Here is a 24,887-nt window from a genome sequence, read left to right as displayed (position 1 = left end):
CCCTGGTCTCAGTTACTGAGTCGCAGCGGTGGCGACAGCTCTTCCTCACCACGCAGCAGGGTTTTGATGTGTTTGCAACGCCTGAGGCAGCGAGGTGTGGAAGGCGTTTATTCAGGAAAGAAACTGTCCTGACTTCAGGCACTGCAGCCTCTCTCACCTAGTGAGATTCAAAACTCCTGCCAAACCCAGGGCCTCCGTTTAGCAATTTTGGGGACGGAACAGAGAAACGCTGCGCTACGCCTCCACACCCCCATCGTCCCGGCACGAGGAAGACCACGGCCATCCATAACTAGCAGGCAAACGGGAGGAAGCAAAAATCTCTCTGCACTCACTGGAACTCAGCCAGGACGCAGGCTCTAGCAAAACTGCCGTCAGGCTGCAGAGGAGCCCCTGGGCTCCCACGGCTTCACCTCCTCCGAGAGGAAGGAGCCAGCACCTGGGAGCAGCGCGCACAGTCCCCGGGAGGGTCCGGCGCCGCTTTGCACGAGAGCTGGCGCGCCGCCACCGTGGGCACGTGGCACTGAGCACCGCCGTCCCCGGGCCCGTGCGGGGAACGCGTAGGAACCAACCTGCTCTCGGCACGTGCCCTGTCACGTGCGACCAAGCGCCGTGTCTGCTTTATGTTCAACGACTGCAAAAAAACCAGTCTTGGTGTTTTAAACTACCTGAGCTGAGAAACTGCCTGGACATCTGGGGTTTTGGGTTGGGGTGGTTGATTTTTGGTCAATTTTTCCTGTTTTCAACTACAGGCTGACCACGGCCCAGCTTTTCTGAGCAGAGAAGCAACAGGCTTGAGTTTAACCCCAGGCGGAGGCACAGTAGCACCAGAGGGAGATTGAGTGATGACCTATTTTGTGAAAGGGTGGGACAGAAAAACAAGCCTTTCTGAGATGGACACAGGAGCTTCTTGCAATAGTTTCTGCCTTGAGCAATGTTCTTTTCCTTTGTGTGAGATTGTCTGAAGGCAATCTCATTGTGACACCTTAGAGAGGTGCGTAAGAAGTTTGTTGTTAGTTTGACCGGCAAAGCGAGAGCTCCCCTGCTTGGGAAGATGCCTAGGACCCCTCTCCTAAGTCAGGTTCAACTGTGGCAGGATCACTATAAACCTGCTCCCACCCTGCCCCGTTCCTGTTGCCCCAGCTGTACCAGAGTGCAGGACACGTAACTCAGCTCTCTGCCCCTTCGTAACAAAAAACTGCCTTGACTTCTTAGACCCAAAAGTGATTAAATATTACAGCCAATGCAATTACTTTTTCTTACCTGTTCTGCGCCCACCATGCTAATAGGTTTGCACTTGAAGAGATGGTTAATGAACTTGGGAATGAAGGAGCTGCAGAGAAGAGATAGAAAACGACACAATTACGTTGTGAGTATTTGGAGTCACACAGTCTTCCGTGGTAACAAAGCATGCAAAACCAAACCAAGACGGCTTTCCGCAAAGACACTGTAAGTGCCTGGTCCCCAAGCTGGCTCCAGCCACATTAAGTATACTAAAAACCAAACAAACCAACCCTAGGTACAGTCCTTTAGCTTTAATCCATACTGATCTCTAAGTTAATTAAGAAGTTGCACACATGCTCTATGTAAATAATTTGCTATAAACTGTATATGAAGTATTACAGTACAAGGTCAAGAACAAGCAAACAAACTATTGTACATAATAAAAACAGCAACACGCCAGGATTAGCGTAGCTATTCACGGGGTGGAAGTATCTTGATTGTATCCAGAACCTACATTTTACTGCATACAAGTAATTCCATAACATGCATATTACACACTGAACTTGAGGTCCAGCCAAGGCTGGAGGTCTGCTGGGCCCTGGACACTCGCACAGAAAGGCACTTTTCCAGAAAGCTTCTGGCCAACACAATCGAGACGAGAAAAAGTTTTGTGAAAAGGAAAACACCGTTACCCTACTTTGCTAACATGGGCTTCAGACTCAGAAAAATGACTAAGGTACATATACTCAGCCAGGGAGACTTGGCAAGGATGGAAGCCCAGCACTCACCACCTTGGACAATGTACTCCAGAGCATCAGCTTTGGTTTTAGCTTTTTCCTTCTTGATTTTAGGCTTTGTGGTAGTTTCGTTCTTCGGTGGAGCTGTAGATGCTCCCGGCTAGCAGAAGCGCTGCCTGAGCACCTGCAAGACAAGCTCCTGCCCCACCTGCTCTACCAAGGCACAGCACCGGGAAAACCCGGGAGCCGAATGCAAGGAGAGGGACCAGCGTGAGCCACTCGAACTCCATCTGTCAGGACCACACCGCTCATACCTGTCTTCCTTTAGCTGCCTTGTTTTTAACGCACTCTGCTTCTTTCATATGGCCTTCTTTGGCTGAATGCCTACAAAGCTCACGTTTCCAGGACCGTGTCCATGACCTGGTGGCAGGTCTTAGATTTTAATGGCTCTGTTCTAAGTTCATGTAAGTCGGTCTGTTTTCTGTCCTTTTGAATGAGGGGCTGTTTATGGTGATGATCTAAATTCAGTGTGGTTTCCCCTTGCATCTGTCAAGCCATTTGTTTCCTTCCCACTAAGCAAGGAGCGTGGACAGCATCTTGTTTGTCCTGCCACCTGTTTTCCAGGCCAGGACATTTATTTTTTGCCCTTTCTCATGGAAGAATGACAAAAGCGTAACTCAGGCACAGAGCGTGCCAAGCTGCTGAGCAAATCGAAAGAAATGGTTCAAGGAAGAGTCCTTCCAAGAGAAGGCTCCTTCCCTTTCCCTTCCCTCAGACACAGCCACGACCTCTCTCAGTGAATCATCTTTTCCTGGAGAAGCGTCAAGGAGAACAATTTCAAACTACTATTGAGAACCAGCTACTGGACTGCCCCAAACAGCTTTGAATTTGGCCACCAGAGAAGCAACCTTGGCAACAAAATATAAATAAGAGGAGGAAAACAAGCCCCGTCTCCTCTTGCACGAAAGCATTACAGCAGAGGTGTAACTCATCTGTTTTAGAAGCCCATTTTTCAGGTGTATAACTGATCCCCAGAGGGCAGTTAGAGCGTGCCAAGCACAGCTGGAGCTCAGGCGATCCCATAAGATGATCATCCGGTAGCACCTCTGGATGCAGCAGCTTGCTACAGGCAGAAGAGCGCAGGAGATTAATTGTACCTTTGATCTTGCACGTCAGCCCGACTCTCCCTGTCTCTGTAAGGTCCGGCGTGGAGCTCAGGTTGTGCATGAGAAACAGGGCGAGCCTTTCTTCCTGCAGGGTGGCAGACTGGTAGCCAAAGGACCCCTCCCCTGTTTTTTTTTTAATCTCCTTTTCTATGTAACCGCATGGTCTTCCATAGACAGCATTCTCTCTTGTGTGAAACAATTCCCAGGCCCCTTAGGATGGCCACCCACAATCAACGCAGAAGGGTAAAGCGACCTTCCATCCCCACATGCCTGTTATTTCACGCTGCCTTATTAGAAACAGCTTCTCAAGTCCAGCAGGACAGACAAGACAAACCATACGATCCAAGGGCTGCTCTGGTATTTTTCTCATTTTTCTTTTCTGGGCTAGCAGAGACCATCAAGAGCAGTTGCACTTAACTGAAAAATTCACTTCAGTCTCTTGCCTAGGCTGGACTCAATGCTTGGCTCTCTTAGCATACAGCAGGCAATCCCGACACGAATAATACGTGCGCATTCAACGGTAATGCTCTGCACGCGGTTTTGTACTCTAAATGCCTCTGCTCCCTGCACATCCACAGAGCTAGACTGGATGCCAGAATTCATTTACAGTTTCGGCTATAAAACTGAATCCAGCAAACCCTCCATAGAAGCAGACAAGTCCCCAGTGTAATAATAAAGCAGTGCAAGACAGATTAGGAACCTAAAGCACAGAAACCACAGCATCTGAGAGGCTCCCCTCCAACGGGAGGGGCTCTGCCAAAGCCTGTGATTTCCTAATCCCCTGCACTGATGATGCACCGAGCACAATGCCTCGCTAAGCAAGGCAGGCAGAGATGCAACCACAGTCTGTCTGTCCGACAGGAGATGAGCTACTACAGGACATCATTCAAAGCATCCTGGTGTCACTGAGTCACTGCAGCTGAGAAGGGTTTTGCTTTACACCACCCTCCGAGGCAGCAACCAGCCCTTGCAGGCTCACCCGGGCTTAGCTCAGCCTGCTGCTTCGAAACCTCCAGCAGCCTCCTCATCGTGATCTTCTTCCACCTAACTCCTCTCACTGAAAGCACGGTGCAAAGGCCAGAGCAACTGGGAGGACGCCGGCTGCAGCTACCCACCATGCTTGACCGCTCGTGATGGACGAGGCGCTTTTCTGGCGAGGGGGAGAGCTGTTTGTTTTTCCTGTCTCTCAGTTCTAATCTCTTCCTCACTGAGGTCAGGTCACAGACTTCCCAAACACATCCCGCCGCAGCAGCCGCGGCTTCACCGCTGCGGTTTTTGGTTTCAAAGGGTAAGGGCCGAGGTGCAGTGAGACCAGAGCCCCTCGCCCTGCCTGCGAGTGCCTCCTGGAAAGCCGGCTGCTTCTCACTATTTCAAGGGAGTGAGGGTTGCATATTGGTCAAAACAAAGCAAAAATGACAAATTAAGTTAGAGGACCGATGCAATTTCTGACGGCCATTTTTCTTCTTCCAGACTTGGCTCAGATCCCTCAGTTTTTAAATTTAGTGACTTAAGATGCCTTCTCCCCTGTGGTCCTGTAACTCAACACTAGCACTTTATACAATCCATTATAGCCGAGAAGCGGCTGGCAGTTCAAAAAGATGCAGGCACTAACGTACAGAGAAGCACAATGCCTGTTAAAAGGATTTTCAGCGTTGCGGAGCACACAAAAGGCCAGGTATTTATACTGGGCAGGCCAGCGTATTCCATAGGAAATCAGAGCTGCAAAAATACAAATGTTTGCATGCATTAAAATGTCATAAGGATTTTAAGTAGGTCGGCCCACCCTTACCACTGGGCTCGTTCTCCTTAAAACCAAGTTGTACAGGAAGACTCTAAATGGGATCTGGCAAAAACAATCCTCAGGAACCAAATTTTCACGTCTAGATCTGATCCACAGTGCAGGGAACGCAAGACCGCGTGTTCAGTTTAATGTGCTGTAGGTCGGAGCTGTAGTTGTATTAAAAAGGTTTTGAAGTTTTGCAGGTCTCTGCGCTCTTCTATGGAACAAGCTGTGGTGAAGGCACTCAGCTTAGATGCGAACTCTTCTCAAATGTGAGAGCTGGGTATTTTATCTGGAGTTTACTTGGTATGTGCTTAGCAATAAAGTTAAAAGGGAGGCAACTAAGCCGAGGTATTAAGAGTGTGCTGTGAACAGCTGAGTAAATGGGGTTTTTTATTTATCATCATGTTAGCGATATAAAATTCAAGCGTAACCACAGAGAAGGCTTAAGTGCAATAAATTTTCTCTGAGGCAGCATTTCAAACAGTGATTATGGGCAACGTCATAACATGATTTATCAGTAACTGCTCCTTAATGCAAACTAATGAGTACCCTGAGATAGAAAGGGGGAACGAAACTCTCAGGCCAGCCTCCCTGCTGCGAAAGCTAACGGTTCTCACGAGAGCCTGCTGCATCCTTCCCTGCCGAAGCAGGAGCTGAAGCTCCAGTTGCAAACCCACACAGTAACTGCCAGGCCATACAGTTTATTTCAGGATGATTAGCTTATTACAGATGAATGAAACATTAAGGTATTTTAGAGTGACACATGATATTCACGGTACCGCTCCCAAGTCTACCAGCATAGTCACATGCAACACCAAAAGCAGCAGCTACAACTGGCAGAGTCCTCTTGAGGGGTTTTTTGGGGCGTGCAAAGCTCAGCTGGCCACAGGCAAGCAGGGAAGAGTTCAAAGTATCTTCCCAAAGAACGGAATTTTTGTTTCAGACACACAGCTTCAAAGTTTGGATGTCCAAGAGATGCTGGAGAGCTGCACCCTCAACCCTGAATCCAGAGGCATGGGGAATTTCTGTCTCAGCTTCCAGTTCTTTCATGCTGCCCAACATTAAGAGACTTGCCAGGAAGACACTCGTAAAATCGCCCAAAATCTGAATGTGTGTTTCTCCTCCCTTACTGAACTACTTTTGCACAGAAAAGTAGCTTTTACACTGTGAAGGCAGAATATACTCATCACACATGCCCTTACGGTGCCACAGCTACTGTAAAAGTTATTTTGTGGCAAATGAATCACCAGATTTCTCTGTGTCGGGAAGCGCCGCAGCCTCTTACCCCTGGAAGGAAAGTAGGTTCCCATGGCAAGAACTGTGTCTACATTCAGAGGTTCAAAGCCTTTTTTAGATCTCCTACCCCAAACCTTCTGGACTTGGCAAACAGTGGGCAGCGATCATCACGTTCTGTTATGGGATGGTTTAGGCACGTGAAAAGAAACTAATCGATAGTAACGCCTGAGAAAATCTGCCCCAGCAGGAAACTTGAGACAAGAAATTGAAGTATCTTTCAACTTTGCCAGCAGCTGCTGGTGTTCACTGCCCTGCTCCACCTCCCTCTGTGCTCTGCCTGGGTGGAGAGGGTCTTCACCCAGACACCGAGCGCCGCCACGCACCGAAGGCAAACAGACTGTCAGGGACAAACAGACGAGCGACAGCCAGAGACCCCGAGCAACTCTGCGCCACGTTGGTAACTTACTTTGCAAATTTGATACAGAACTGAGTGAAATACTTTCTTGTGGAGGCCAGATTGTCGCGGATGATGGGGACGTTCTGTTTAATGTGGAGAATCACTGAGGTGACATAAGGACTCTGGTCGCCAACGTGTTCCACGTTCTGCCACTGCATCTGCACAAAGGGGAAAAAACAACCAAAAAGACTGTTTAAATCATTAGGATTAAAGCAATAGATAAGGAAAAGTGTACAAACTTCCTGTCAAAAGATCTCTATGGAATTATCAAGAGACTGCCTCTGCAATTCACCACCAAGGTCAAGTTCTTCGTCACCACACTGATTAAGCAAAACCCTTCCGAACACGATAGAAAGAAAACCCAGAATGGCCCTTTTTGCACCAGAGCAGAGAGAGATTGTGACCAGTAACCTACACAAATGGGGATCACTGGAATTAAAAAGGCTTTTGGAACATGCCAGGCTGCCTTAATATTTAAGTTTCCCGTTTGCCAGGATGAAGTACCCATATAAATCCTGATTACAGGCATTTGAGAAAATATCTGCAAGCTTGCAAAGTCTGGATTCCTGTACAGCAGCCAAGACTTTAATACTGGTGAGGCTGATGACAGATAGATGGAAGAGGTAGAAATAGTCTTAAAGTCCAAAGCACTCTACACCGGCGTAGCTCACACTGAAAACACTTCTGGCATACAAGCTAGGATGCCAATTTCAGCTCATCCGAAACGCACATTAAAAAATACAAAACAAGATGAGTTACTCAACCTCCCGTTTTGTTTGCATTTACCATCAGCAGAAATGCAACAGGATAGCCCCTGTGAGCCAGATGTGTGACTCCCTTGACTTTCTCTAAGCCTTATTTGCAGCACACAGGGAGTACACAGTATATGTGGGGGGAAAAAAAAATAAGAGGTAATTGGGTAAGGCCTGGCCAAGCATCCGTGTGTGTAACAAAGTCTCACTGAGGAACACGAGCATCCAGAAAGGTGCTCTTAGCTCTGCTACTGTTCAGAGACCGCGCGCTCTGCAACATGCTCTGACAAACTGTTTGGAGATGCTCTTCCTCACGCCGGAGATGAAACAGGAGGAAAATGGATATAAAATCAGGATGGGAAACTGGACACTTGCAGAAGATGAGCTTTTTCTTTTAAGAGGGTGTTTGTACTCAAACTTGTTTTCTCAAGTTCTGGATTTTGCATGTAAAGTTTTTTATTCCTGATTTTAATTTAATTACGACTACTTTGTCCGCTGCTACCCAGCTGATTCAATTCCATCCCAACAACATGCAGCCTAAGTGACTTACGGGTAAGAGAAGCCAACTTCTCTGCAAAACCACAGCGTCTGAGAGAGTCTACACGTGTCCTACCAAAGCTGGCTTTATTTAAACCAACCAAACAACCCCCCAACCCGCTCCTCTCACATCAGCCGGGTAGCTAGAAGGGACATCTCTCTCAGGTTTTCATGCCATCTTACTTTCACTTGGAAGACTGCTCAAGAAACAACTGCTTTTCTACGCCTCGTGGTACTTGTCACATCCGAAGAAAATGCTTTGTGCCTGTCTCCCTGCCAGACTCGCACATCCCGAGCGCTGGCCCTCCTCGACAGACAGCAGTCCTCAGCGAACAGACCATCCCCATACAGCAGGAACGGCCAGAAAGTGGGAAGGGACTGCTGAGTTGAATTATTGCAACAACAATAAAACAGTAGCTTTTTCATTTTGTTGGTCTTCCTTCCAAAAGCAATACTTTACAACCAAACCTTTAAAGCATGAACAGTAAAAATAGCCCTTTGTGTGTGTGGGGGGGTGTGTTTCACCCAAAAAAAACCCCCCAGTAGCTGCAGTGAAGGACACAGTACACATACTGAAAAGTCATCAAAAGAAATGCGAGCCCAACTCTTCTGGTAAAGCTTTGTTCCTGTCATTTTAAATTTATTCCTCTTTTTCCCTTGTCTTATGTTTTTCTTGGGATATCCACATAGTTTACATACACAAGCTGAAAACGAGCCCAAAGAACAGGAGCAGCGAGGCCTCGCGCTGGCCGGCCGAAGGGAGAAGCCCAGTGCACGGGGTGCCCCGGCAGCGGCTGAAAGGCGCCTGCACGCCGCAAGGACACGGGGCGATGCGGCTGCCTGCAAGGGCAGGACCTGGGTTTGAAGACCTGGTGCTACCGTCAGAGCTGGCTGTTACAACAAAAGCCACAGATTTTAGGGTGCTTTCCTGAAAAGGCGAGGAGAAGAGAGAAACCCTGAGCAAAACTGGGGTGGTTTGGTACACAGCAAGAGAGGCACTACCTTCTGGGCACAGCAGAGACTCACAGAGTGCTCCTGGGTCTGCCTGGTTGTGAGTCCTCATGTCCCCAGACGTCCCTGTGTCCCCAGAGAGCCGGGAGTGGGGTGGCAGGAACCGCCAGGTCCCTCCTCCATGTCCAGCACTCACATGGGCCTCTAGCAAAAGGGGTTGCTTCATGGCTTAACGGAGGATGCATCAGTCTCCCTGCGCTCAGCAGCATCCCACTGCCCGCTTATCATTACAGGCTCCACAGTGGGCACGGGGAGCATCGGTAAGTGCCAGGCCAGCACCTTCTCCCTTGACCTTGTGTCGCCCATGTGGGAAGAGATGGGAGGGGCGAGGAAGGCCAGCGGGTGCTGCAGGCAGCAGATATTGCTGCCTTTGAAACTGCCTCCGTCGTTTCCCAGAACGAGTTCTGGTTTGCACTCTTGCACGCGGCACCTTGTTTGACGGCTAAAACGCACTCATGTTGACTTTTAATTAGCAGCTGGCAGCTCTGATTGCTCTGCTCTTGGGGCTTTCCTTGTATGTATTGGAGAGATTATTAAAGCTCCATATTTAAGCGCTTGCTGTTGTCCACTCAGTTGTAAGGAAGTAGGAAATTGCAGCTGTGCCAAAAAGGTTTTAGCAAATTATAAAAAAAACAGCAAGCGATTGATATGAGTCACTAAAATGTCCCCCAGCCCCACTTAAAAAGCACAGTTTTACATACAAATCAGTGCTTAATTCAGCAAGTAAATCAAACCTTATCCACTGCAATCCATAAACTTAATTGGGGAAAAAATATCCCATGCAGATTAGCAGCTCCCTCGCCCTAACAATTAAAAATAAAGCATTCCAGGCAATTTAAGTGCCTGCTACAGGTGAGTACTTTGTTATCCAGAATCGGACAACAGGGGTTTAGGGCAAATTCCTCTCCCATCCCTCATCCCAGCTCCCTGTCCTACAGCCCTCTTTAATCATTCTACACCTGCTGTAAAGTCTGAGTAAATATTATCACCTACAAATTTTATAATATGGGGCCTTCTTGTCATTTACCGCTTCTTTGAGAACACACAAGGCAAAGACTCAGGGAAACCAAGCACCATTCCCGGCTAAAAGCAATATTTCCGATGCCATTTTCTGTGTGAAATCTCTCAAAGTGGCCTGGAGCCAAAGTGGATTTAGACTTTTAAATATTTCTTAATTTACCTCTATAGTTAATGAATTAAAAAAAAAAGTCAGACTCCAACAAAGGACAGAGTGTTGAATCTTGGAGGACACCAGAGTGAAGTAGATGAAAAGCAGCTAAACAAAGGACAAGCCCTAATGGAGTACGGGTCTTGAGACAGACATGTCTTTCCAGTACAGGAAAATTGGGACGGATCGGACACACAGTCTTTATTCCTTTAATAAAGACTGACATTTTACAGGTCCAAATACTAACTCTGCGTTTAAATAATGATATGCATTTCTTATTCAACTGTCAGAGTAATAACCCACCCCTGAAGGAAAGGGAGGAGGATGGTGGGGGAAGAACGTTCCTGCACCAAACCCAGGTCTAGTAAAAATCACACAAAAGCAACTCAGTGTGATGCAAACAGTGGAATGCGTGCACAAGTGACAAGTATTTATTTAGCTAATTTCATAACGCTTAGCTTGTTTATATATCATCAGTCCCATCACATGTGCTGCATTTTACCAGTGTTCCAAAGACAAAAATAAATGGCCTACCAGCTGCTGCTCTCTCAAGGTTGTGGTTTACTTGGGTACAAACAGTCAGACCTAAGTGAGTCAAATACCGCTGTGCTGTGTAGGTTCAGGAGGAGATCTAAGGAACTGTCATGGCACACATGCCACACCTGAAGTGCTGAGCCCTTCCTAACAGTGTTATTTTACTGGGCAAAAAAAAAATCCTCTTTTCATTTGGAACATGTACAAGCTCTATTACCAGCTGCATTCCACTTCAAATATTAGCTGGGGGTGGTGGGGCTAGTTACAGCTGGAATACATCATAAAGCAGAAAGCTATTAAAATTCATGGCAGCGAGACAGTGTGTTGATCCTACAAAAATGGAGGTCTATGTTTAATATTTCTAATTAAAAAAATAGTTCAATCCACTTTTGTTGTCTTCACCTCTGTCTAAAGCAGTCTGGGTTTTCACAATACTTGGCAAGAAAACACAGCTCTGCATTTCAAACATATAAAAGCCAGCAGTGTAGCTGCAACAAAATCCTGAAGCACTAATCACATGGGCCTCTCCAGGAATGGCTCCATATGTCCTTGAGAGGATCTCAGAAGCAATACGGCTCAATCTCAATTCCATATTACCCTTTGAGGACCTCCATTTAACAGCCACAAACAAGCAGGCTACTAAAACTCCTTGTCAAAGAACACAAAGAGAATAGCAAATGAGAGGGTGTATTTGAAATGCCACGCTAAGAAAAGTTTTCCCAATTTTAGAGGCTCTCACTGGCATTAGGAGTGGCAAGGGAAAGCCTTAAATACTTACAGAAAGCGTTTTATTATCCATGTGTTTTAATGTGTTACAAAAGAATGAAAACCCTAATCTCAATGACAGGAGTTTTTGGAGGGAAGGATGTATTTATAACTACAGCAATTGCTGCTCTAAGGAGCAAGAAGAAATCAATATATGGCTAAGTCTCAGGGCAGCGTAAAAGGATAAGTCAATAGTGAAATCAAGCAATCAAAGCAAACAAGAACTCCGCATGGATCTCTAGGCTACTTTGTTTGCTTTCCCGAAACAAATCCATCCCCTACCTTGCTCATAGCGGTCAGGGCAGGGTCACAGGCTGCATCCAGGTCCTGCACTAACAGCTGTATGCTGTTGGAGATCACACTGCAAAAAAAAAAAATCAAGCACGAGTTTTACAATAGTCCTCAGCCCCACAGTGCCAGAACCGGCGTATCTGACTGCCAAAGGAGGACAGTCATCCGCTAGCTGACAGCGGCATTGTGCTGTGAATACGCACGGCTAAAGCGTGTACCGAAAAGAAGCCGGGAAGTTCTGCGTGCTGTTCATCGGGAGCTACACAATGGGCTTTAGCGTAGAGCGGACGTTTGTATAGTTGTCTTTTCTCTGTTTTGACACATAGAAGGGGCTGAGATCTAAAGTGTCAGATGGGGTAACCCCCATCCGTCCATCAGGAAGAGGAGCAACCCCCGAGTACCGAGCCCAGACTGGGATTCGGCTTCAAATTCAATCCAGTCTGCGTAGAACTAATATCCTCTCTCCACTTATTCACAGTCAATATTCTATTACTCTCAGAAATTTTCAAAAAGGATTCGGAAAAAGTACATCTGTATGAGTTCTGAATGTGTCTCCCACTTGAGAAGATCAAGGCAGATGTCTTATTTACACTATGTCTAGGATTGCCGCCATCCATTGTTTGAGCTTCTCAGAGACATACACCAGACTAAAGGACACATTAGTCAAACACATTTCCCTCCCTCCCTTTTTTTTTTTTTTTTAAAAACAGCATGATATTGCTTAGAGACATATTTGATGCCACCCTGTTACGATGCATGTAAAGGTGCAACTGATCCTAAAACAACAGCCGAGAAACTGTCTGCAGCAACTTGGACCACCCTCAAGGGCACGAAACCCAGTACTTGTATCGCAGACAACTTCTGCTAGAAGTAATAAGTGACTGTGATTTGCTAAGTAAGTACAGCTTTTAAGAACACTGTAAACTTTAAATCTGCCACCAGATGCCTGTTTACAGCTTTGGGATTATATGCGTAAGAACAGTATTTTACTTTTGCTCTTTCTCATGACGCTAGCACAGACGGGAATCACAGATCTGTAACAAATCTGACTAGTCCTTCCTCAAACCATCTTTCCTCCCCCTCATCTTCTTCGTGCAGTTCTGGGTACTTCTCTGGAGTTCACTGTTCAAAGTATTTTTAAGTGTTCTCATCGAGATACGGCATCACCCACTCATAACTGGGATCTGGGTGTTGTTCCTCACCGCAACCCACAGAGGTTGTCTATTCCCTTTCCTAGAGCTCTAGCACATAAAGACCGGAATAGGATGCCAAGTAAAAGACTGTTCCTTCAGAGCAAGTAATTTGTTTGTAAAGGCAAACTCATCCAAAATTAGTCAGAAAAGTTAATATGGGAGATGAAGTGACCATTGGCTCCAAGTTACGTGATCTGAAACTTGCATTGGGATAAAAAAAAAGCCTGTGACCGTTTCTGCTGGTGCCTCTGCTTCTGCTGGGCGCTACAGGATTTACTCCCTTGGGGGATTCCACCAGCTCAAGCAGTGCCAAGGGAGCCCGACTGAAATAGCTGTCCCCTGGGCACAGCTGACGCCTGCAGGGCGCCTGCTGGCAGGGACTTGTAGGAAAGAGTTGTGGTTAACACCAAAACGAAACGCAACTCTCTCAGTGGAAGGAAGGCGGCTTCTTCACTAGCCTCCACACGTCAGGAGCCTGCCTGAAGCTGGGTCACCAAGTACAGGTTCTCACCTGAAAACGGCAAGATTACAAACAGGGAGAGGAAGCTATTTGCCTGCGCCTCAAAATAAACACACCTGCTGTAGAGGGTGTGTAACGGCGCAGCAAGAAGCGCGTTGCAAACACAAAGCCTGGTGACACGCCGAGAGGGTTTGGATCCTGGTTCTGCTAGAAGCCACTTCAAACCTCTGCCGCAGGCAGCACGCAGCAGTACTTGAGCGGCAGCTAATGAATCCCCATACAGCCCCTGGCAGATACACAGCAGCTGATAGACAGGGAAGCTGAGGCCGTAAATGAGCGGTATGGTTCTAACAGAGAGCCTGGTAAGCTCAACACTTCAGGCCTTCAAGAGGCCTCTGAACGCTGCCCATAATCTCTCAACAGATCAATAGGGCAGGGCGGTGGGAATGATGGATTTCTAGATTTACACGACAATAATTTTTCCTTCTATTGAGCTTCCAGAAGAGCTCATTATCTTTCCCATATTTCCTGAAGAAAATGCTTAGCCACCCCAGGGGGAAAATACCCGGAGTCAATCACTTTATACACATTTGGGGTGGCTCTGCGCTCTCCTTTCGGCGTAGGAAGAAACGCTTTCCAGGGTGTGTAAGCAGCAACGTTTTATCACTTTCTTTATGACCATGCCTAACAAGACATCAAATCCCAGAAGGAACAGCTTGTTTGATGTTGAATGAGCAAACGCCAAAGGGGTTTATAGCTATGACTTACACTGACAGAAGACTGGACAAAGCGCTATACTGCAACAGACTGAAAGTCTATTAAAAAGCCTGTGTTACCAGATACACCAGGCCTGTCAGTTTAACTTTAAAGCTGTCCAAAACAGCAAATGTGAACTGTACATTTAAGCAATTTCCAAAACACATCATATTGGCCACCTACGACCAACCACTTCATGAGGCTGCCAGACAGGTCATGAGAAACTTGTCCATGTTAAGAAATCCCACTATATGGCATATTTTATTTCTACTCCCAAGCTACACCTTGCTTGCTTTGGCTTAGTGGACACAGCAACCCTAGCTGTCAGTCAGGGATTCACTCTTAAAAAGGTCTGAGAAATATCTAAAGGGAAGGGAGTCTCTGCAGCCTGGAATGGAGCCTGAGACCACTGAAATACCTGGACGGGGATTCAGTGGGATCCTGCCCACTGCAGCAGGAGAGGACTCACAGGAAGGAAGTCTTGTGAAAAAAAATCTTACTGCTCTCTGGGCTAAATCTTAGATACAGGGAGACAGAGAGCTGGTGATAGGGATTATTTTCCCAGCTTTGCCAAGGTTTTCTTTTGCTTGATGTGACAAAACAATTATTTTTTTGCCTCGATTTCCTTCTCTAAAAAAAATATTCAATCTGTTTGTCAGTAGTGGAGAGGAGACGACGTTAGAGGGGAGTATTTTTAGCACCGTTACGTGAAAAGTTATTTTAATGAATGATAATCTTCTCTCAATTATAATCCCCAAATATAAGATTGGATCAGTCTTTTATGTCATCTGAAATGGGCTTTGATCATACTGACAAGGCTGCTGATTAACAGTGGGAAGTTAAAGCAGGAAGGAACGTACTGAAATAGCTTCCTTTCTTGAAATGTAACAGCCACCTCACAGAGCTGCCAAGATGCAAATGATGTTTCAAATGGAAACTCACTATTTCCTTTCTCCTTTCCAGTGCTCTTGTTCCTCTGGCTAGGATAATGGGGAACAACTACATCTCAAGTCTGTACTACTGCTGCTCTTGGACTAGCCAAAGGACGACCATTCCTTCACCCGGGAAATGCCTGTGCCTAGGCTGCATGTCCGGGTGGGTTCTACGACACTGGGGTCTTGGGCTTGTATTACTCCAGCACCATCTGGCTGACAAACCAGGTGGTTTGATATATTCTGGGAGGACGCATCTGCTGAACATACATGCTGAAAGTGTCCATCTCTCCCGTCAGGTTGATTCTCTCCACTAGACTTGCATCCACTTTTTCTTTGAGTTTCTCTTCCAACTGTGAAGAAACACAACATGCAACAGAGATCAGATATCTTACGTGAAATGACCAGTCTTAAAAACTTATGTCCTGGAAAAGTCAGCTTCTTAAAACCTAATCTGTGCCCAGACTACATTCAAAACTCAGCCACTGAACAATGGAAATCTCTCCCTGTTGGACGCCCTAGACATCTTGATCTGCCAGGATGGCCTATGGTGGCACTGCGTCCTCAAAGCAGTAACCTCCAAGGTCAGAGGCGTAACTCTAGCATGACATGCTAATGTACTAGCTTAGCACTGTGGCACCTATCCTGCTAATAAAGGTGTTTTCCAACACCCTCCCCTGCACCCAAACTGCAGAGGAGGAGGATTGCCAGTTCTAGTGGTGGAGATGCCCTCATACAGCCAAACATCGCAGCTCATCCACTAACCTATGGCATGTTGAAAGCACCTGAATGTAAGGAGCACTGTGGCTGCAAAGCATATCAGCATAAATACCTTCTCTCCTCACTCCACCTTGCCCCAATATTTCATGCACGCATTTTCCCAAACCTACTCTGAACTACATTTTTCTTTTTTTTCTTTTTTTTTTTTTTTTAATAAAAGGAGGATCATGAACCATGAGCAGAGTCTGGGGGTTTTTTTTATGTAAAAAAAATTTGGTTCCCAATCCAAAACAAATTATGTTACAAGCACAAAAGGACAGCATCCAAAACTGATGCTGCAAAGTAGGATTACAAACAAATTACTTTTCTCAGGTAGAAAGAGCAAAATCAACACTTTTCTTTCTTTGACATGCAGATTTAATAACACAGAGCTCAACAATCAACGGGATGCTATGTGGAACAGACACTGCTACGGGTATTTTAGCACTTCTGACTCTCCCAGTCTCCACAGCAGCCTGCCCCTGAGGGGGAGCAGCACAGCATCTCATGACAGAGGAGGGGCTGCTGCTGGGTGCGTTCTCAGAGGTGCTGTGGAGGAAAGCTCACCTGCTGGGTGGTTGCCAAGCAGTACTCTGCAGTACTAAGGATGCTGCAAATGAGGCAGAGTTCTTCTAAAGTAAACTTGGCCACTTCAGAGCCTTCCTTTTCTTTCAGCAGACTAGTGATGGTGAGCCCACCGCTGCTGCTAGTTGTCCTGGAAAAAAAACCAAGACAAAACCTGTAAGGCTTTCAGGCGTACAGGGACACGCAATGCAAAATTACTACTAGATTTCAATGCCACGGAAAGTCCTGATGACCACAAAGTCCAATGTCCTGTGCATCACAGGTCAGTGTCATTCTACATCAAACCCACAACTGCTGTTCTGGTTAAGGAACATCTTTTAGAAAGACAAACAGAACCTTCAGGCAAAGGACAATTCACTCATTCACAACGTGGCAGATTAGGATGCAAGTGAAATCCAGCTAGCTTCACCTTCAGCGCCGGTTACTCAAAACCTAATTAAAGATTAAAGAAAAATCTCAGTCACTATCAGGCCACCTGTCATATTTATCTTCTCGGTACTAAACAGATGCCAACATACATTTGAAACTTTGGTAGCCTGTTTTAAAAAACGATGGTTAGCAAATGATAGCAACACAGTCAATTATAGAAGATGTGGCTTTCCACCATCTTCCAGTGATTAACGGCTGCGTATCAACAAAGAAAGACTCAGAACAGTTTAGAGTCAGGAAATTCCCTACCTCTGAACCCTTTATAATCCAAATCCATTAAAAAAATAGGACAGTGATATTTATCTTGGACAGCAAAAATGGAGCACACAAAAAAATGTGTATAAAGAATGCAACTGAGGTCTGATGGAGAATGCACATTAAATTTATCTTTCCACTTGTCTGGATGTAACCCTCTCCCCTTCCATCTGTAAAAGATTTCAGAAATTCATTCTGCTGCTCCCAGGTTTACACGGGAAACAAACCGAAGATGGTAAACGGCATACAAAATTATCTGTAGTTAAGGTTGGCAATATCTCAAGGAGCTCCTTTAGGCTGCACGCTTACCCATATGGGTGTAAACCCACAAGGATTTCCTCTATTTTCACTGGATTTACATCTACACATTTTATTCATACATATACGAAATGTTACAGAGCAGAGGGAGTCACAGGTAAGCACTTCAGCATCACACAGATAAACTACCTTCATTATAAATTATTACATGGGTAACGTTGAGCTGAGGCAGCTAAGAACCACAGAGTGACTTTGTTACCCAAGTGGCAGGGTGGGCGCAATCCTGAAAGCCAGAGCTCTCTGAAGAGACTAGGGCTGGCATTTCAAAAGCAACTTCCAGAAACTGTAAATCTGACTTCTAACCAAAGCCAAATATGAAGCTACCCTCCAGGGGCCCTTAAAAGAAAAACAATGCTGCGATTGTCCACTTGGTCTCTTGCCGTTTCTCAGTGCAACGAACTGAACTTCTGAGAAAATCATAAAGTAAACGTGGTCACATATCGCTGCTACGTGGTTTCTTCGACAGCGAAACATAAACGTTCACAAGTATGTATTTACTTGTCATCTTTACAAAGCATCTGCTCCTGACTAGAATGTCTCACCAGACGGTGCTGCAGCATTTGGGGAGTGAAACTCACTTGGGCAGGTTTCCAGACAGAATTTTCCAGGCGTATTCCCGAAGGTACTTCTGGAATATGGTGGTCAGGGCTATCATTGGCTCGCCTGTGCTGAGCTGGGAGCACTGCACCATGCACTTCTTGTAGTACACAAAGAGGTCGGCACAGCTGGGCAGGACGGCTCCTCCTTCGTCCACGTTGGGCTTGGGGGGACCTTGAGCCTTGAAGTCAGCCACAAACCTGTCAATCAGTTCGCCGAGATTTCTGAGGCGGGGGAACAATAGAAAGATATTTTAGTATGTTGAGGGCAGAAACGGAGAGAATAATGCTTAAAACCAGATGCCCCGTCTTGTGACACCAGCAGACACACTCAGATTTTAGCAGTCGGGTATTCCAGCCCCTTCTTATCTCCACCCTCTCAGCACAAAGCTCATAAAATAACATGGACTGGACCGATGAGTAACGACCTTTTGTACTCAGGAGTTTTAGTGGCAGCTTCAATCTGTTCTCCAGTCACATATAAAAACTCACAAGTCTGCCAAGGACTGGGTTCAGCAGATTTGATGCAAGTGCATAAAGCATATGCTCAAGTTTCATTCCTGGCACCAGCAAAACTAACAGTCGGGCTTCCCATATCAGCGGCCTCCGGAGCAGACCTTGGGGAATACGGCTTTTAAAGGGATGTGCTCAAAATGGTGCACCATTTGCCATTTCTTGGTCCCATTTGGATACCACCTGGTTTTGCACAACTTCACACATCCTTCAAAGAAGTTTTATTTAGCATGAGCGCAAAGTGCACTTCCTACTTCAATTCTTTTTAAAGGCACAAAAAGCCTTCCTATTGTCTCCAGTGATTCATTATAACCTGGTCCTTACTCAAATGTTTTGGTCTTTAGGCAACAATAAACCTCACTCCACTGTTTCATCATGACAAAAAGGCTTTTTGGCAGGGCAGAAGGCCAGAACCATCAATACAGGACCAAAGTAGTCTTCTGATCTTGGGGAGTTCCTCTGGTCCTACTCCTCCAGAGACAGCACATCCCTGTCAGGAACAAAGACCAGCCCTTCTGACACCGGAGCTCTGCCTAGTGGAGTAACCTTCGCCAGATGAACTCAATTACAGCAATAAACCTCCTCCCCCAGACACACAAGCACGTGCAAACTCGCACAAGGAAGTTTGGCTTTTGAGGAACAGAGAGGCATTTCAGAGGACAGGGTGGCACTCCACTGACCAAAAGGAGTTGTGAAGTTCCTGTATTTCATGCTCCCGTTTCCACAACGGTCTTGGCTCCACATCCCCCAGCTCTCCCCTTCCCACGCCACAGCCTTCGCCCCTCTCACTGCTGGGGGTGTAACGGCTGGCCACGCCGTGAGCCAGGGTACCCAAGTAGAAAGCTGAATCCTTAGAAGGAGAACGGCAGAAGAAAGAACCTGAACTGTAACTCCCAGAAGAAACTGAGCTATCATTAAAAAAATTAAAAATTACTTTATAGTTAATGTATTATCATTATTTTTTTCAGGGACAGACTTATTTAAGAGTAGCAATGCTGTCCATAGAAATGAGAACTCTTCTTTAAAAGCCTGTCAAAGTTTCAACTTGAAATGTTCTCCTAACCCTAGGCCAGCTCACAGGGCAGCCAGCACAACACGAGAGTTCATGCAGAGAGACTGCCGGGATGGGTACAGCCTTTCCGCCAGCACATCGGCTGAGACTCTTCAGCACATTCTCACTTAGCTCTGCCAAAGAAAGGGGGGAAAAAACCCACCAATAACAAAAACTTTTCCCCCGTCTCTGTCTTTTCTTTCTTTTCATCTTACGAAAGAGAAAAAACCCTCTGATTTCAGTTTACCAAAGAATTCAAAACGCTGCACAAGTAGAAAAGGTGACTTGGTTCTTCCCTGATAAACTTGCAGATTGCTGCACCAAAACGGATGAGCTCCTGCCACGGATGATCCGCTGGGCCAAACTAATCTACAGAAATGTGCTTGCAATAGCAGGGCTTTAAATCATGAAGTAAGGCTCTTTGGCTTAAGCTAGGCTCATAGGCTATTGCAAAGACAAGTAGCCCCTTTTTTCATGCTTATTGCGTGCTGCTTTGAGTACTTTACATAGCTCCGATTCCACATCGGCACACGGTTCCTCGGCTTTGTTACAAGAACTGTAAAAACATCAGGCTGCTCAACTGATGTGATAAATCTCTACACTGGCACGAGCAATTGAATGCTGAACCGAAGCATTGATTGTATTCGACCACAGTGAAGCAAAATATACCTCCCCCCGTGGCTGCAGGAGAGCCAGAGAGATGGGCTGCTGCAGGAGGGCTCACGCGCGCTACGAGCTGCAGCATTCCTTCAGGTTCTCAAAGCGGACACGGCTTGCTCCTTGTCAAAAGCCCCACTAAATTAAACAGCTGCATTTCCACCTCTGCATTGGCGCTTTGCTCCATCTGGGCAACAAAGTGGAGCTTTCTTCGCATTCACCAGCCACTTTTTTTTTTCCTTCTCTCAGTCTCAAGACACAGTGAGGAATGTCAATGGCTTTTGTTTCTTTATGCTTACTCCACATGTTCTCCTCTTCTCGGAGGCAAAGTGAAATGCATCTACATTTTCCCGGTCCCCCAAGGTCATGTCAACTGGGATGCACGAGCAAACGCAGCTGTCCAAAATAGCTGGGAGAGCAGTGCCAGAGCTTCATGCTTGCTCTGATCCTAACCTGAACAAACTGCTGGTAAAAGGCAGGCCACGAGGACTGCCCTTATTTCAGCATGGGATTGATACAAGCAAAACATCAGGATATTGTGCACTCAGGGAACTACTATATTATTAACGCACACCTCAGTTGATGTCAGTCAAACTTTCACATTCCTCTCAGTTGGCCCAAACACAATACGAAGGCTAACAGTGTTTGTGTGGTACAATGGGAGCACAAAGTATTTGGCAGAAAAAAGCTGCTGGGAGATGAAACATGAAGAAGGCAGAAAAGCTAGAGAAAATGAATATTTTCTCTATATAAACTCTGCAAAAAAGCTCAAAGCAAATTCTCTGGTAGCGCAGATGTGGTACGTCCTAACAGCAGCATATTTATTGGAAGAACTCTCCAAATCTGATCAAGAGAAAATATGAAATGAAATCTTATAAAGAGAATTTTATTTTGGTTCTTAAATCCCTTCATTCCTATTCCTCTTCCTTTTTTCTTTCACTCAACCTATTCAGTGTTTTTTCTGCATCTCTGGCAACCATGAGATGAACTGGGCAACTCCTCAGCAGCGTGACAGAAGAGCGCGGTGCTTAGTAAGTCGGTCAGTTCAGTGATGTGAACAGTTGGGATCAAGGAAGGGCAACGGCACTGAGACACCCGGACCTCTTGTAGGATAGTTCCACGAACCGAGTATTTTGGAAGCCCCTTTGCTCACGAGGCTGCAAATACACACCACAAAGAGGAAGCACCAGCTTTCTGAACAATCTGAACGCACACGTGCATTCTTGCACACTTAATCACGGCCCTGCGTACCCTCACCACTGCAGAGCTGACAGAGCTCTTCCTTTACTCCGTCATAACGGCTTAGCGCACACGTGTACGCTCCCGTTGCTCTGATGGACCACAAAGAAGAGCTGAAGACACATATCCCAAAGGGGCAGAAATGAAATCTGCTTCGCTGTTAAGAAATCTGATATTTACGTTGCAGCTAAGGGTGGAGAGCAGCACCTTTAAGCCTTTCTGTCAGGTGTCTCCTCTTAAATTGCTACAGATTTTGGCACCGTGTTTCTTTAAATGGGTATGGAAACATATGGAAACAGGTCCAGGCTTCTTTCTGCCACAGGCTTAAGGCAACAATGAACAAAACTGTCACGCTACTCTCGCTATTCAGACCCCAAACATACAATTAATTATCTAAGCAACTAATTTTTGGACATCAGCAACCGATTCTTCAGAAGTTCAATCAAAAGGGGAAGAAGAGAGAAAATCATAAAGGAAAGCAATTTTTGGCAGACAGGGGCAGCATGGGGAATACTGTGGCAGTTTTCCTTTGAACTCCTTGCAGCCTGTGGCTATAAAGCTAATATAAAACATCTCAGGATTGTAAAGGAAAAGGAAAAGAAAAAAAGCAACCGGAAGGGCTAGGAGTGCAGTAGGGTAGAATTACCAAAACGGGGATTAAAATGGCCCCCAGTGAGAAGGGACGAAATATTCAAACAAGCTAGTGCTCAGCTGGCTGAGGGCAGAGGGAAATATGTGTTCCCCTTTGTTATACTGCGGAGCGGAACCTAAACCCAGCATGACAGACCATTGTGCCAGGGTTTGTTTATTTATTTATCTATTTATTTAAAACCTAAAAGGTTGACGGGACATGGGAAACCTTTTTCAAGACGGCTGTCTTGGAGTTTGGACAAAATCAGGATCCTACGAGTCTCAAGTTACCCACTCGCTCACATGTAAGTCCTTGGAAGATGGAAGGGCACAGGCAGATGAGTTACATGAGGCAGGCCCCTCCTCCTGCTTTCCAGCCACTAACCTGCACTAAAAGACTGTATCAAACCTTTTTCAACTGTCTCCTCTCCCAGCTGGCATGGCAGTTGTCACAGAGATGTTATTTAAACCTTGGTGTGAATCGAGGTGCACAAGGAAGTGTGGTGAGAGCTCTGAAAACTTCTCAGAGCTCTAAGCTGAAAGCTCCTTTCATTCAAGTTATTTTGCTGCAAGTCAAAGAGGAAGATGAAGAACGGTTCTAGGGATTAAAGCCTCTGACAAAGCCCCAATCTGTGAGCGATGATAATGTTATCTTACAGCCAGCTTATCTACAGCAGCTTTCATCTAAGGATCTCAAATAACTTATTTCTATAAAGCAAATCTTGAAACTCCCCTGCCACAAAGCCACATGCGTATTTTACAGAAGCAGCAAACCTACTATTTGTGGACGACATGAGACGAAAGAAAGGCCTATGTCTGCAGTGGGAATTGCAGAGGCAACAGAAGCAATTTCGGAAACACTAAGCCTCTTCCGCAGAAAGGCAGTGGCATCATTCCTGCAGGCCTTTGCAATTACAGACGAAACCAACACCCACAGCCCTCTGAACGCTCATTTTTGCACAAGCGAAGGTCCCACTCATTCTAACTTTCTTGAACCACGAGTACTGCCCCCATGAAATCAGAAAGCAGACTTCCAATAAATTAATTTTCTGCAGCTTGAGCGCAGAATCTCGTACAATCCAACTGTAACACACACTCAAAAGCAACCAAACCCAAAAGAGCGTGCTGGTTACTCACTTGTCCTGGGACTCGATATACACATAGAGGTGAGGCTCAAAGCACTTGGAAACAATGCCATGAAAAGGATTGTCAGGGACCTTCGGCTTCTTTGGCTGTAAGAAAACATTTAGAGTGTTGGTTCCAACCTGTCCTGTAAGACCTAGAAGAAATAGTAATGCAACGGCGCAGAAGGATCTAAGTCTTCAGGAATATTACAACACAGAAATTTGCTGTCAAATGTGCACGTAACCAACAGTATATACAGCGTCAGTGTGTCCAAGTCTTCCCTTGCTCCCTCAGAGCTGGTAGCATTCCAAGGAATTATCTGTTCACTTGTATAATATTCTTATCCTTAAACAGAAGGCTGTTCCATGCAAACAGATTTCAGCAGAAGAATCTTAATACGGTTTGTAAATAAAACCTCACTGAACTCTTCGAAGGGTAACAAGACTCCACTAGTCACCTCTGAACGGAAATCCAGCAGTTATTTGGAAGCAACATTGAAAAATCCCTACATTTTAGAACATTAAGGATAATAACTCAAAGTTACAGACTTCATCTGGATGAATTTTATTTAGGTAAACAGAATGTAATTACTGGAGGAGCTGCAGTTACACAGGCTACGTTACAGGACTGCCTTTCCTGTGAAACGTGTTTCTGCGGATGCAAAGACTTCTATTTTAAAATCACATTTAGAGCACTAAGCACATATGCCACTTGGGAGTCATCCGGTTTACTCTCATTTTAGTTTAGTACTGCACTCGACGAAGTGGCCAAGCACATCTCGCTGAAGCCACTGGGACTACTCATATGCTGAAATTTGTGCATGTTTAAGTACCAGGCTGGGCAGGGCCTTGAAGCTTGTCTTTACACTACAGCTAAATTTGGGGTTTTTTTTTTTAAACCAATAGACCATTTTTGCCTGTTGCTTGCCAGCAAGCTGACAGTTTTTCACTGCCTGCAAAGAGGGCTGCAGTGACTCTGGAGTGGAATTCTTGCCTCTCCCTGCAAAAAAAGCCAGGATCAGCTCCCAGCCAATGAAGATATGAATTTTTCCAGTTCAATTTTTTTTTTCCCCAGCATAAGAAAAGCAAAACAAGAAAGCCTAAAGGACATGCTCTCCTAAATGACAGAGGAGGCGGCACAAAGTCATTTGCAGGAATGGCAACCTTGCAGGCAAGCATTCTCAGAAATGATTAAGACTCAAAGACACAATGAATATTAACATATGGCTGCAAACCTAAAGCGAGCGAACGGTTTTATGGACACCAGACCACCTCTATGAGACTGGCTTCATTAACCTTCTCACTAAGAGCACGACTGGAGAATGTAAGTTTTACAGCTTTGGGACAGAGCCACTACCCAGCATTCTCCACCTCAGCCCCTTTGCCAGGGCCTGCCCGTTTCTGCCGGATGCACACGCACATTGGAGCCGGGATGAAAACAATAGGTGGTAATTACAGAAACCTTCCCGTTGCCAAGTCCCCAGGATGGCAGCACTAAAACAAGGTTGCAGGTTCACGATGTTTATGATTTACCAGGCTGAAAGAGCCAACTCCTAATGCAGGACTGGTTTTCTGCGTCTGCGTGTGTGTCTCTGCATCATGCTGCTCCCAGCGTGTCTGGTGGAGAGAATACTAAATCTTTTAACAGTAGCAGTGAAGCTGTATTTCTGAGTGTGCAATCCTGTCCAAAAGCTGCAGATGTTTAAACTATTTCCTCCTTGAGTTTGATGGA

General features: G+C 45.9%; 1 protein-coding gene across 2 annotated transcripts in view; it reads right to left on the bottom strand.

The window, feature by feature from the left end:
• The window catches only part of VPS53 (VPS53 subunit of GARP complex), a 69,830-nt gene that overhangs the window by 9,368 nt on the left and 35,575 nt on the right, over positions 1 to 24,887 (bottom strand). For both annotated transcript variants that reach the window (XM_064468027.1, XM_064468028.1), the window contains exons 13-19: positions 23,169 to 23,263; positions 17,924 to 18,166; positions 16,326 to 16,473; positions 15,270 to 15,352; positions 11,650 to 11,728; positions 6,610 to 6,758; positions 1,261 to 1,330 (exon numbers count right to left, since the gene is read on the bottom strand). In XM_064468027.1, coding sequence (XP_064324097.1) covers positions 1,261 to 1,330; positions 6,610 to 6,758; positions 11,650 to 11,728; positions 15,270 to 15,352; positions 16,326 to 16,473; positions 17,924 to 18,166; positions 23,169 to 23,263 — 867 coding nt within the window. The remainder of the gene's footprint in view (positions 1 to 1,260; positions 1,331 to 6,609; positions 6,759 to 11,649; positions 11,729 to 15,269; positions 15,353 to 16,325; positions 16,474 to 17,923; positions 18,167 to 23,168; positions 23,264 to 24,887) is intronic.

This window comes from Phalacrocorax carbo, chromosome 17 (assembly GCF_963921805.1).
Source record: "Phalacrocorax carbo chromosome 17, bPhaCar2.1, whole genome shotgun sequence".
Taxonomy (NCBI): domain Eukaryota; kingdom Metazoa; phylum Chordata; class Aves; order Suliformes; family Phalacrocoracidae; genus Phalacrocorax; species Phalacrocorax carbo.
This window is presented reverse-complemented; position numbering and strand designations above follow the sequence as displayed.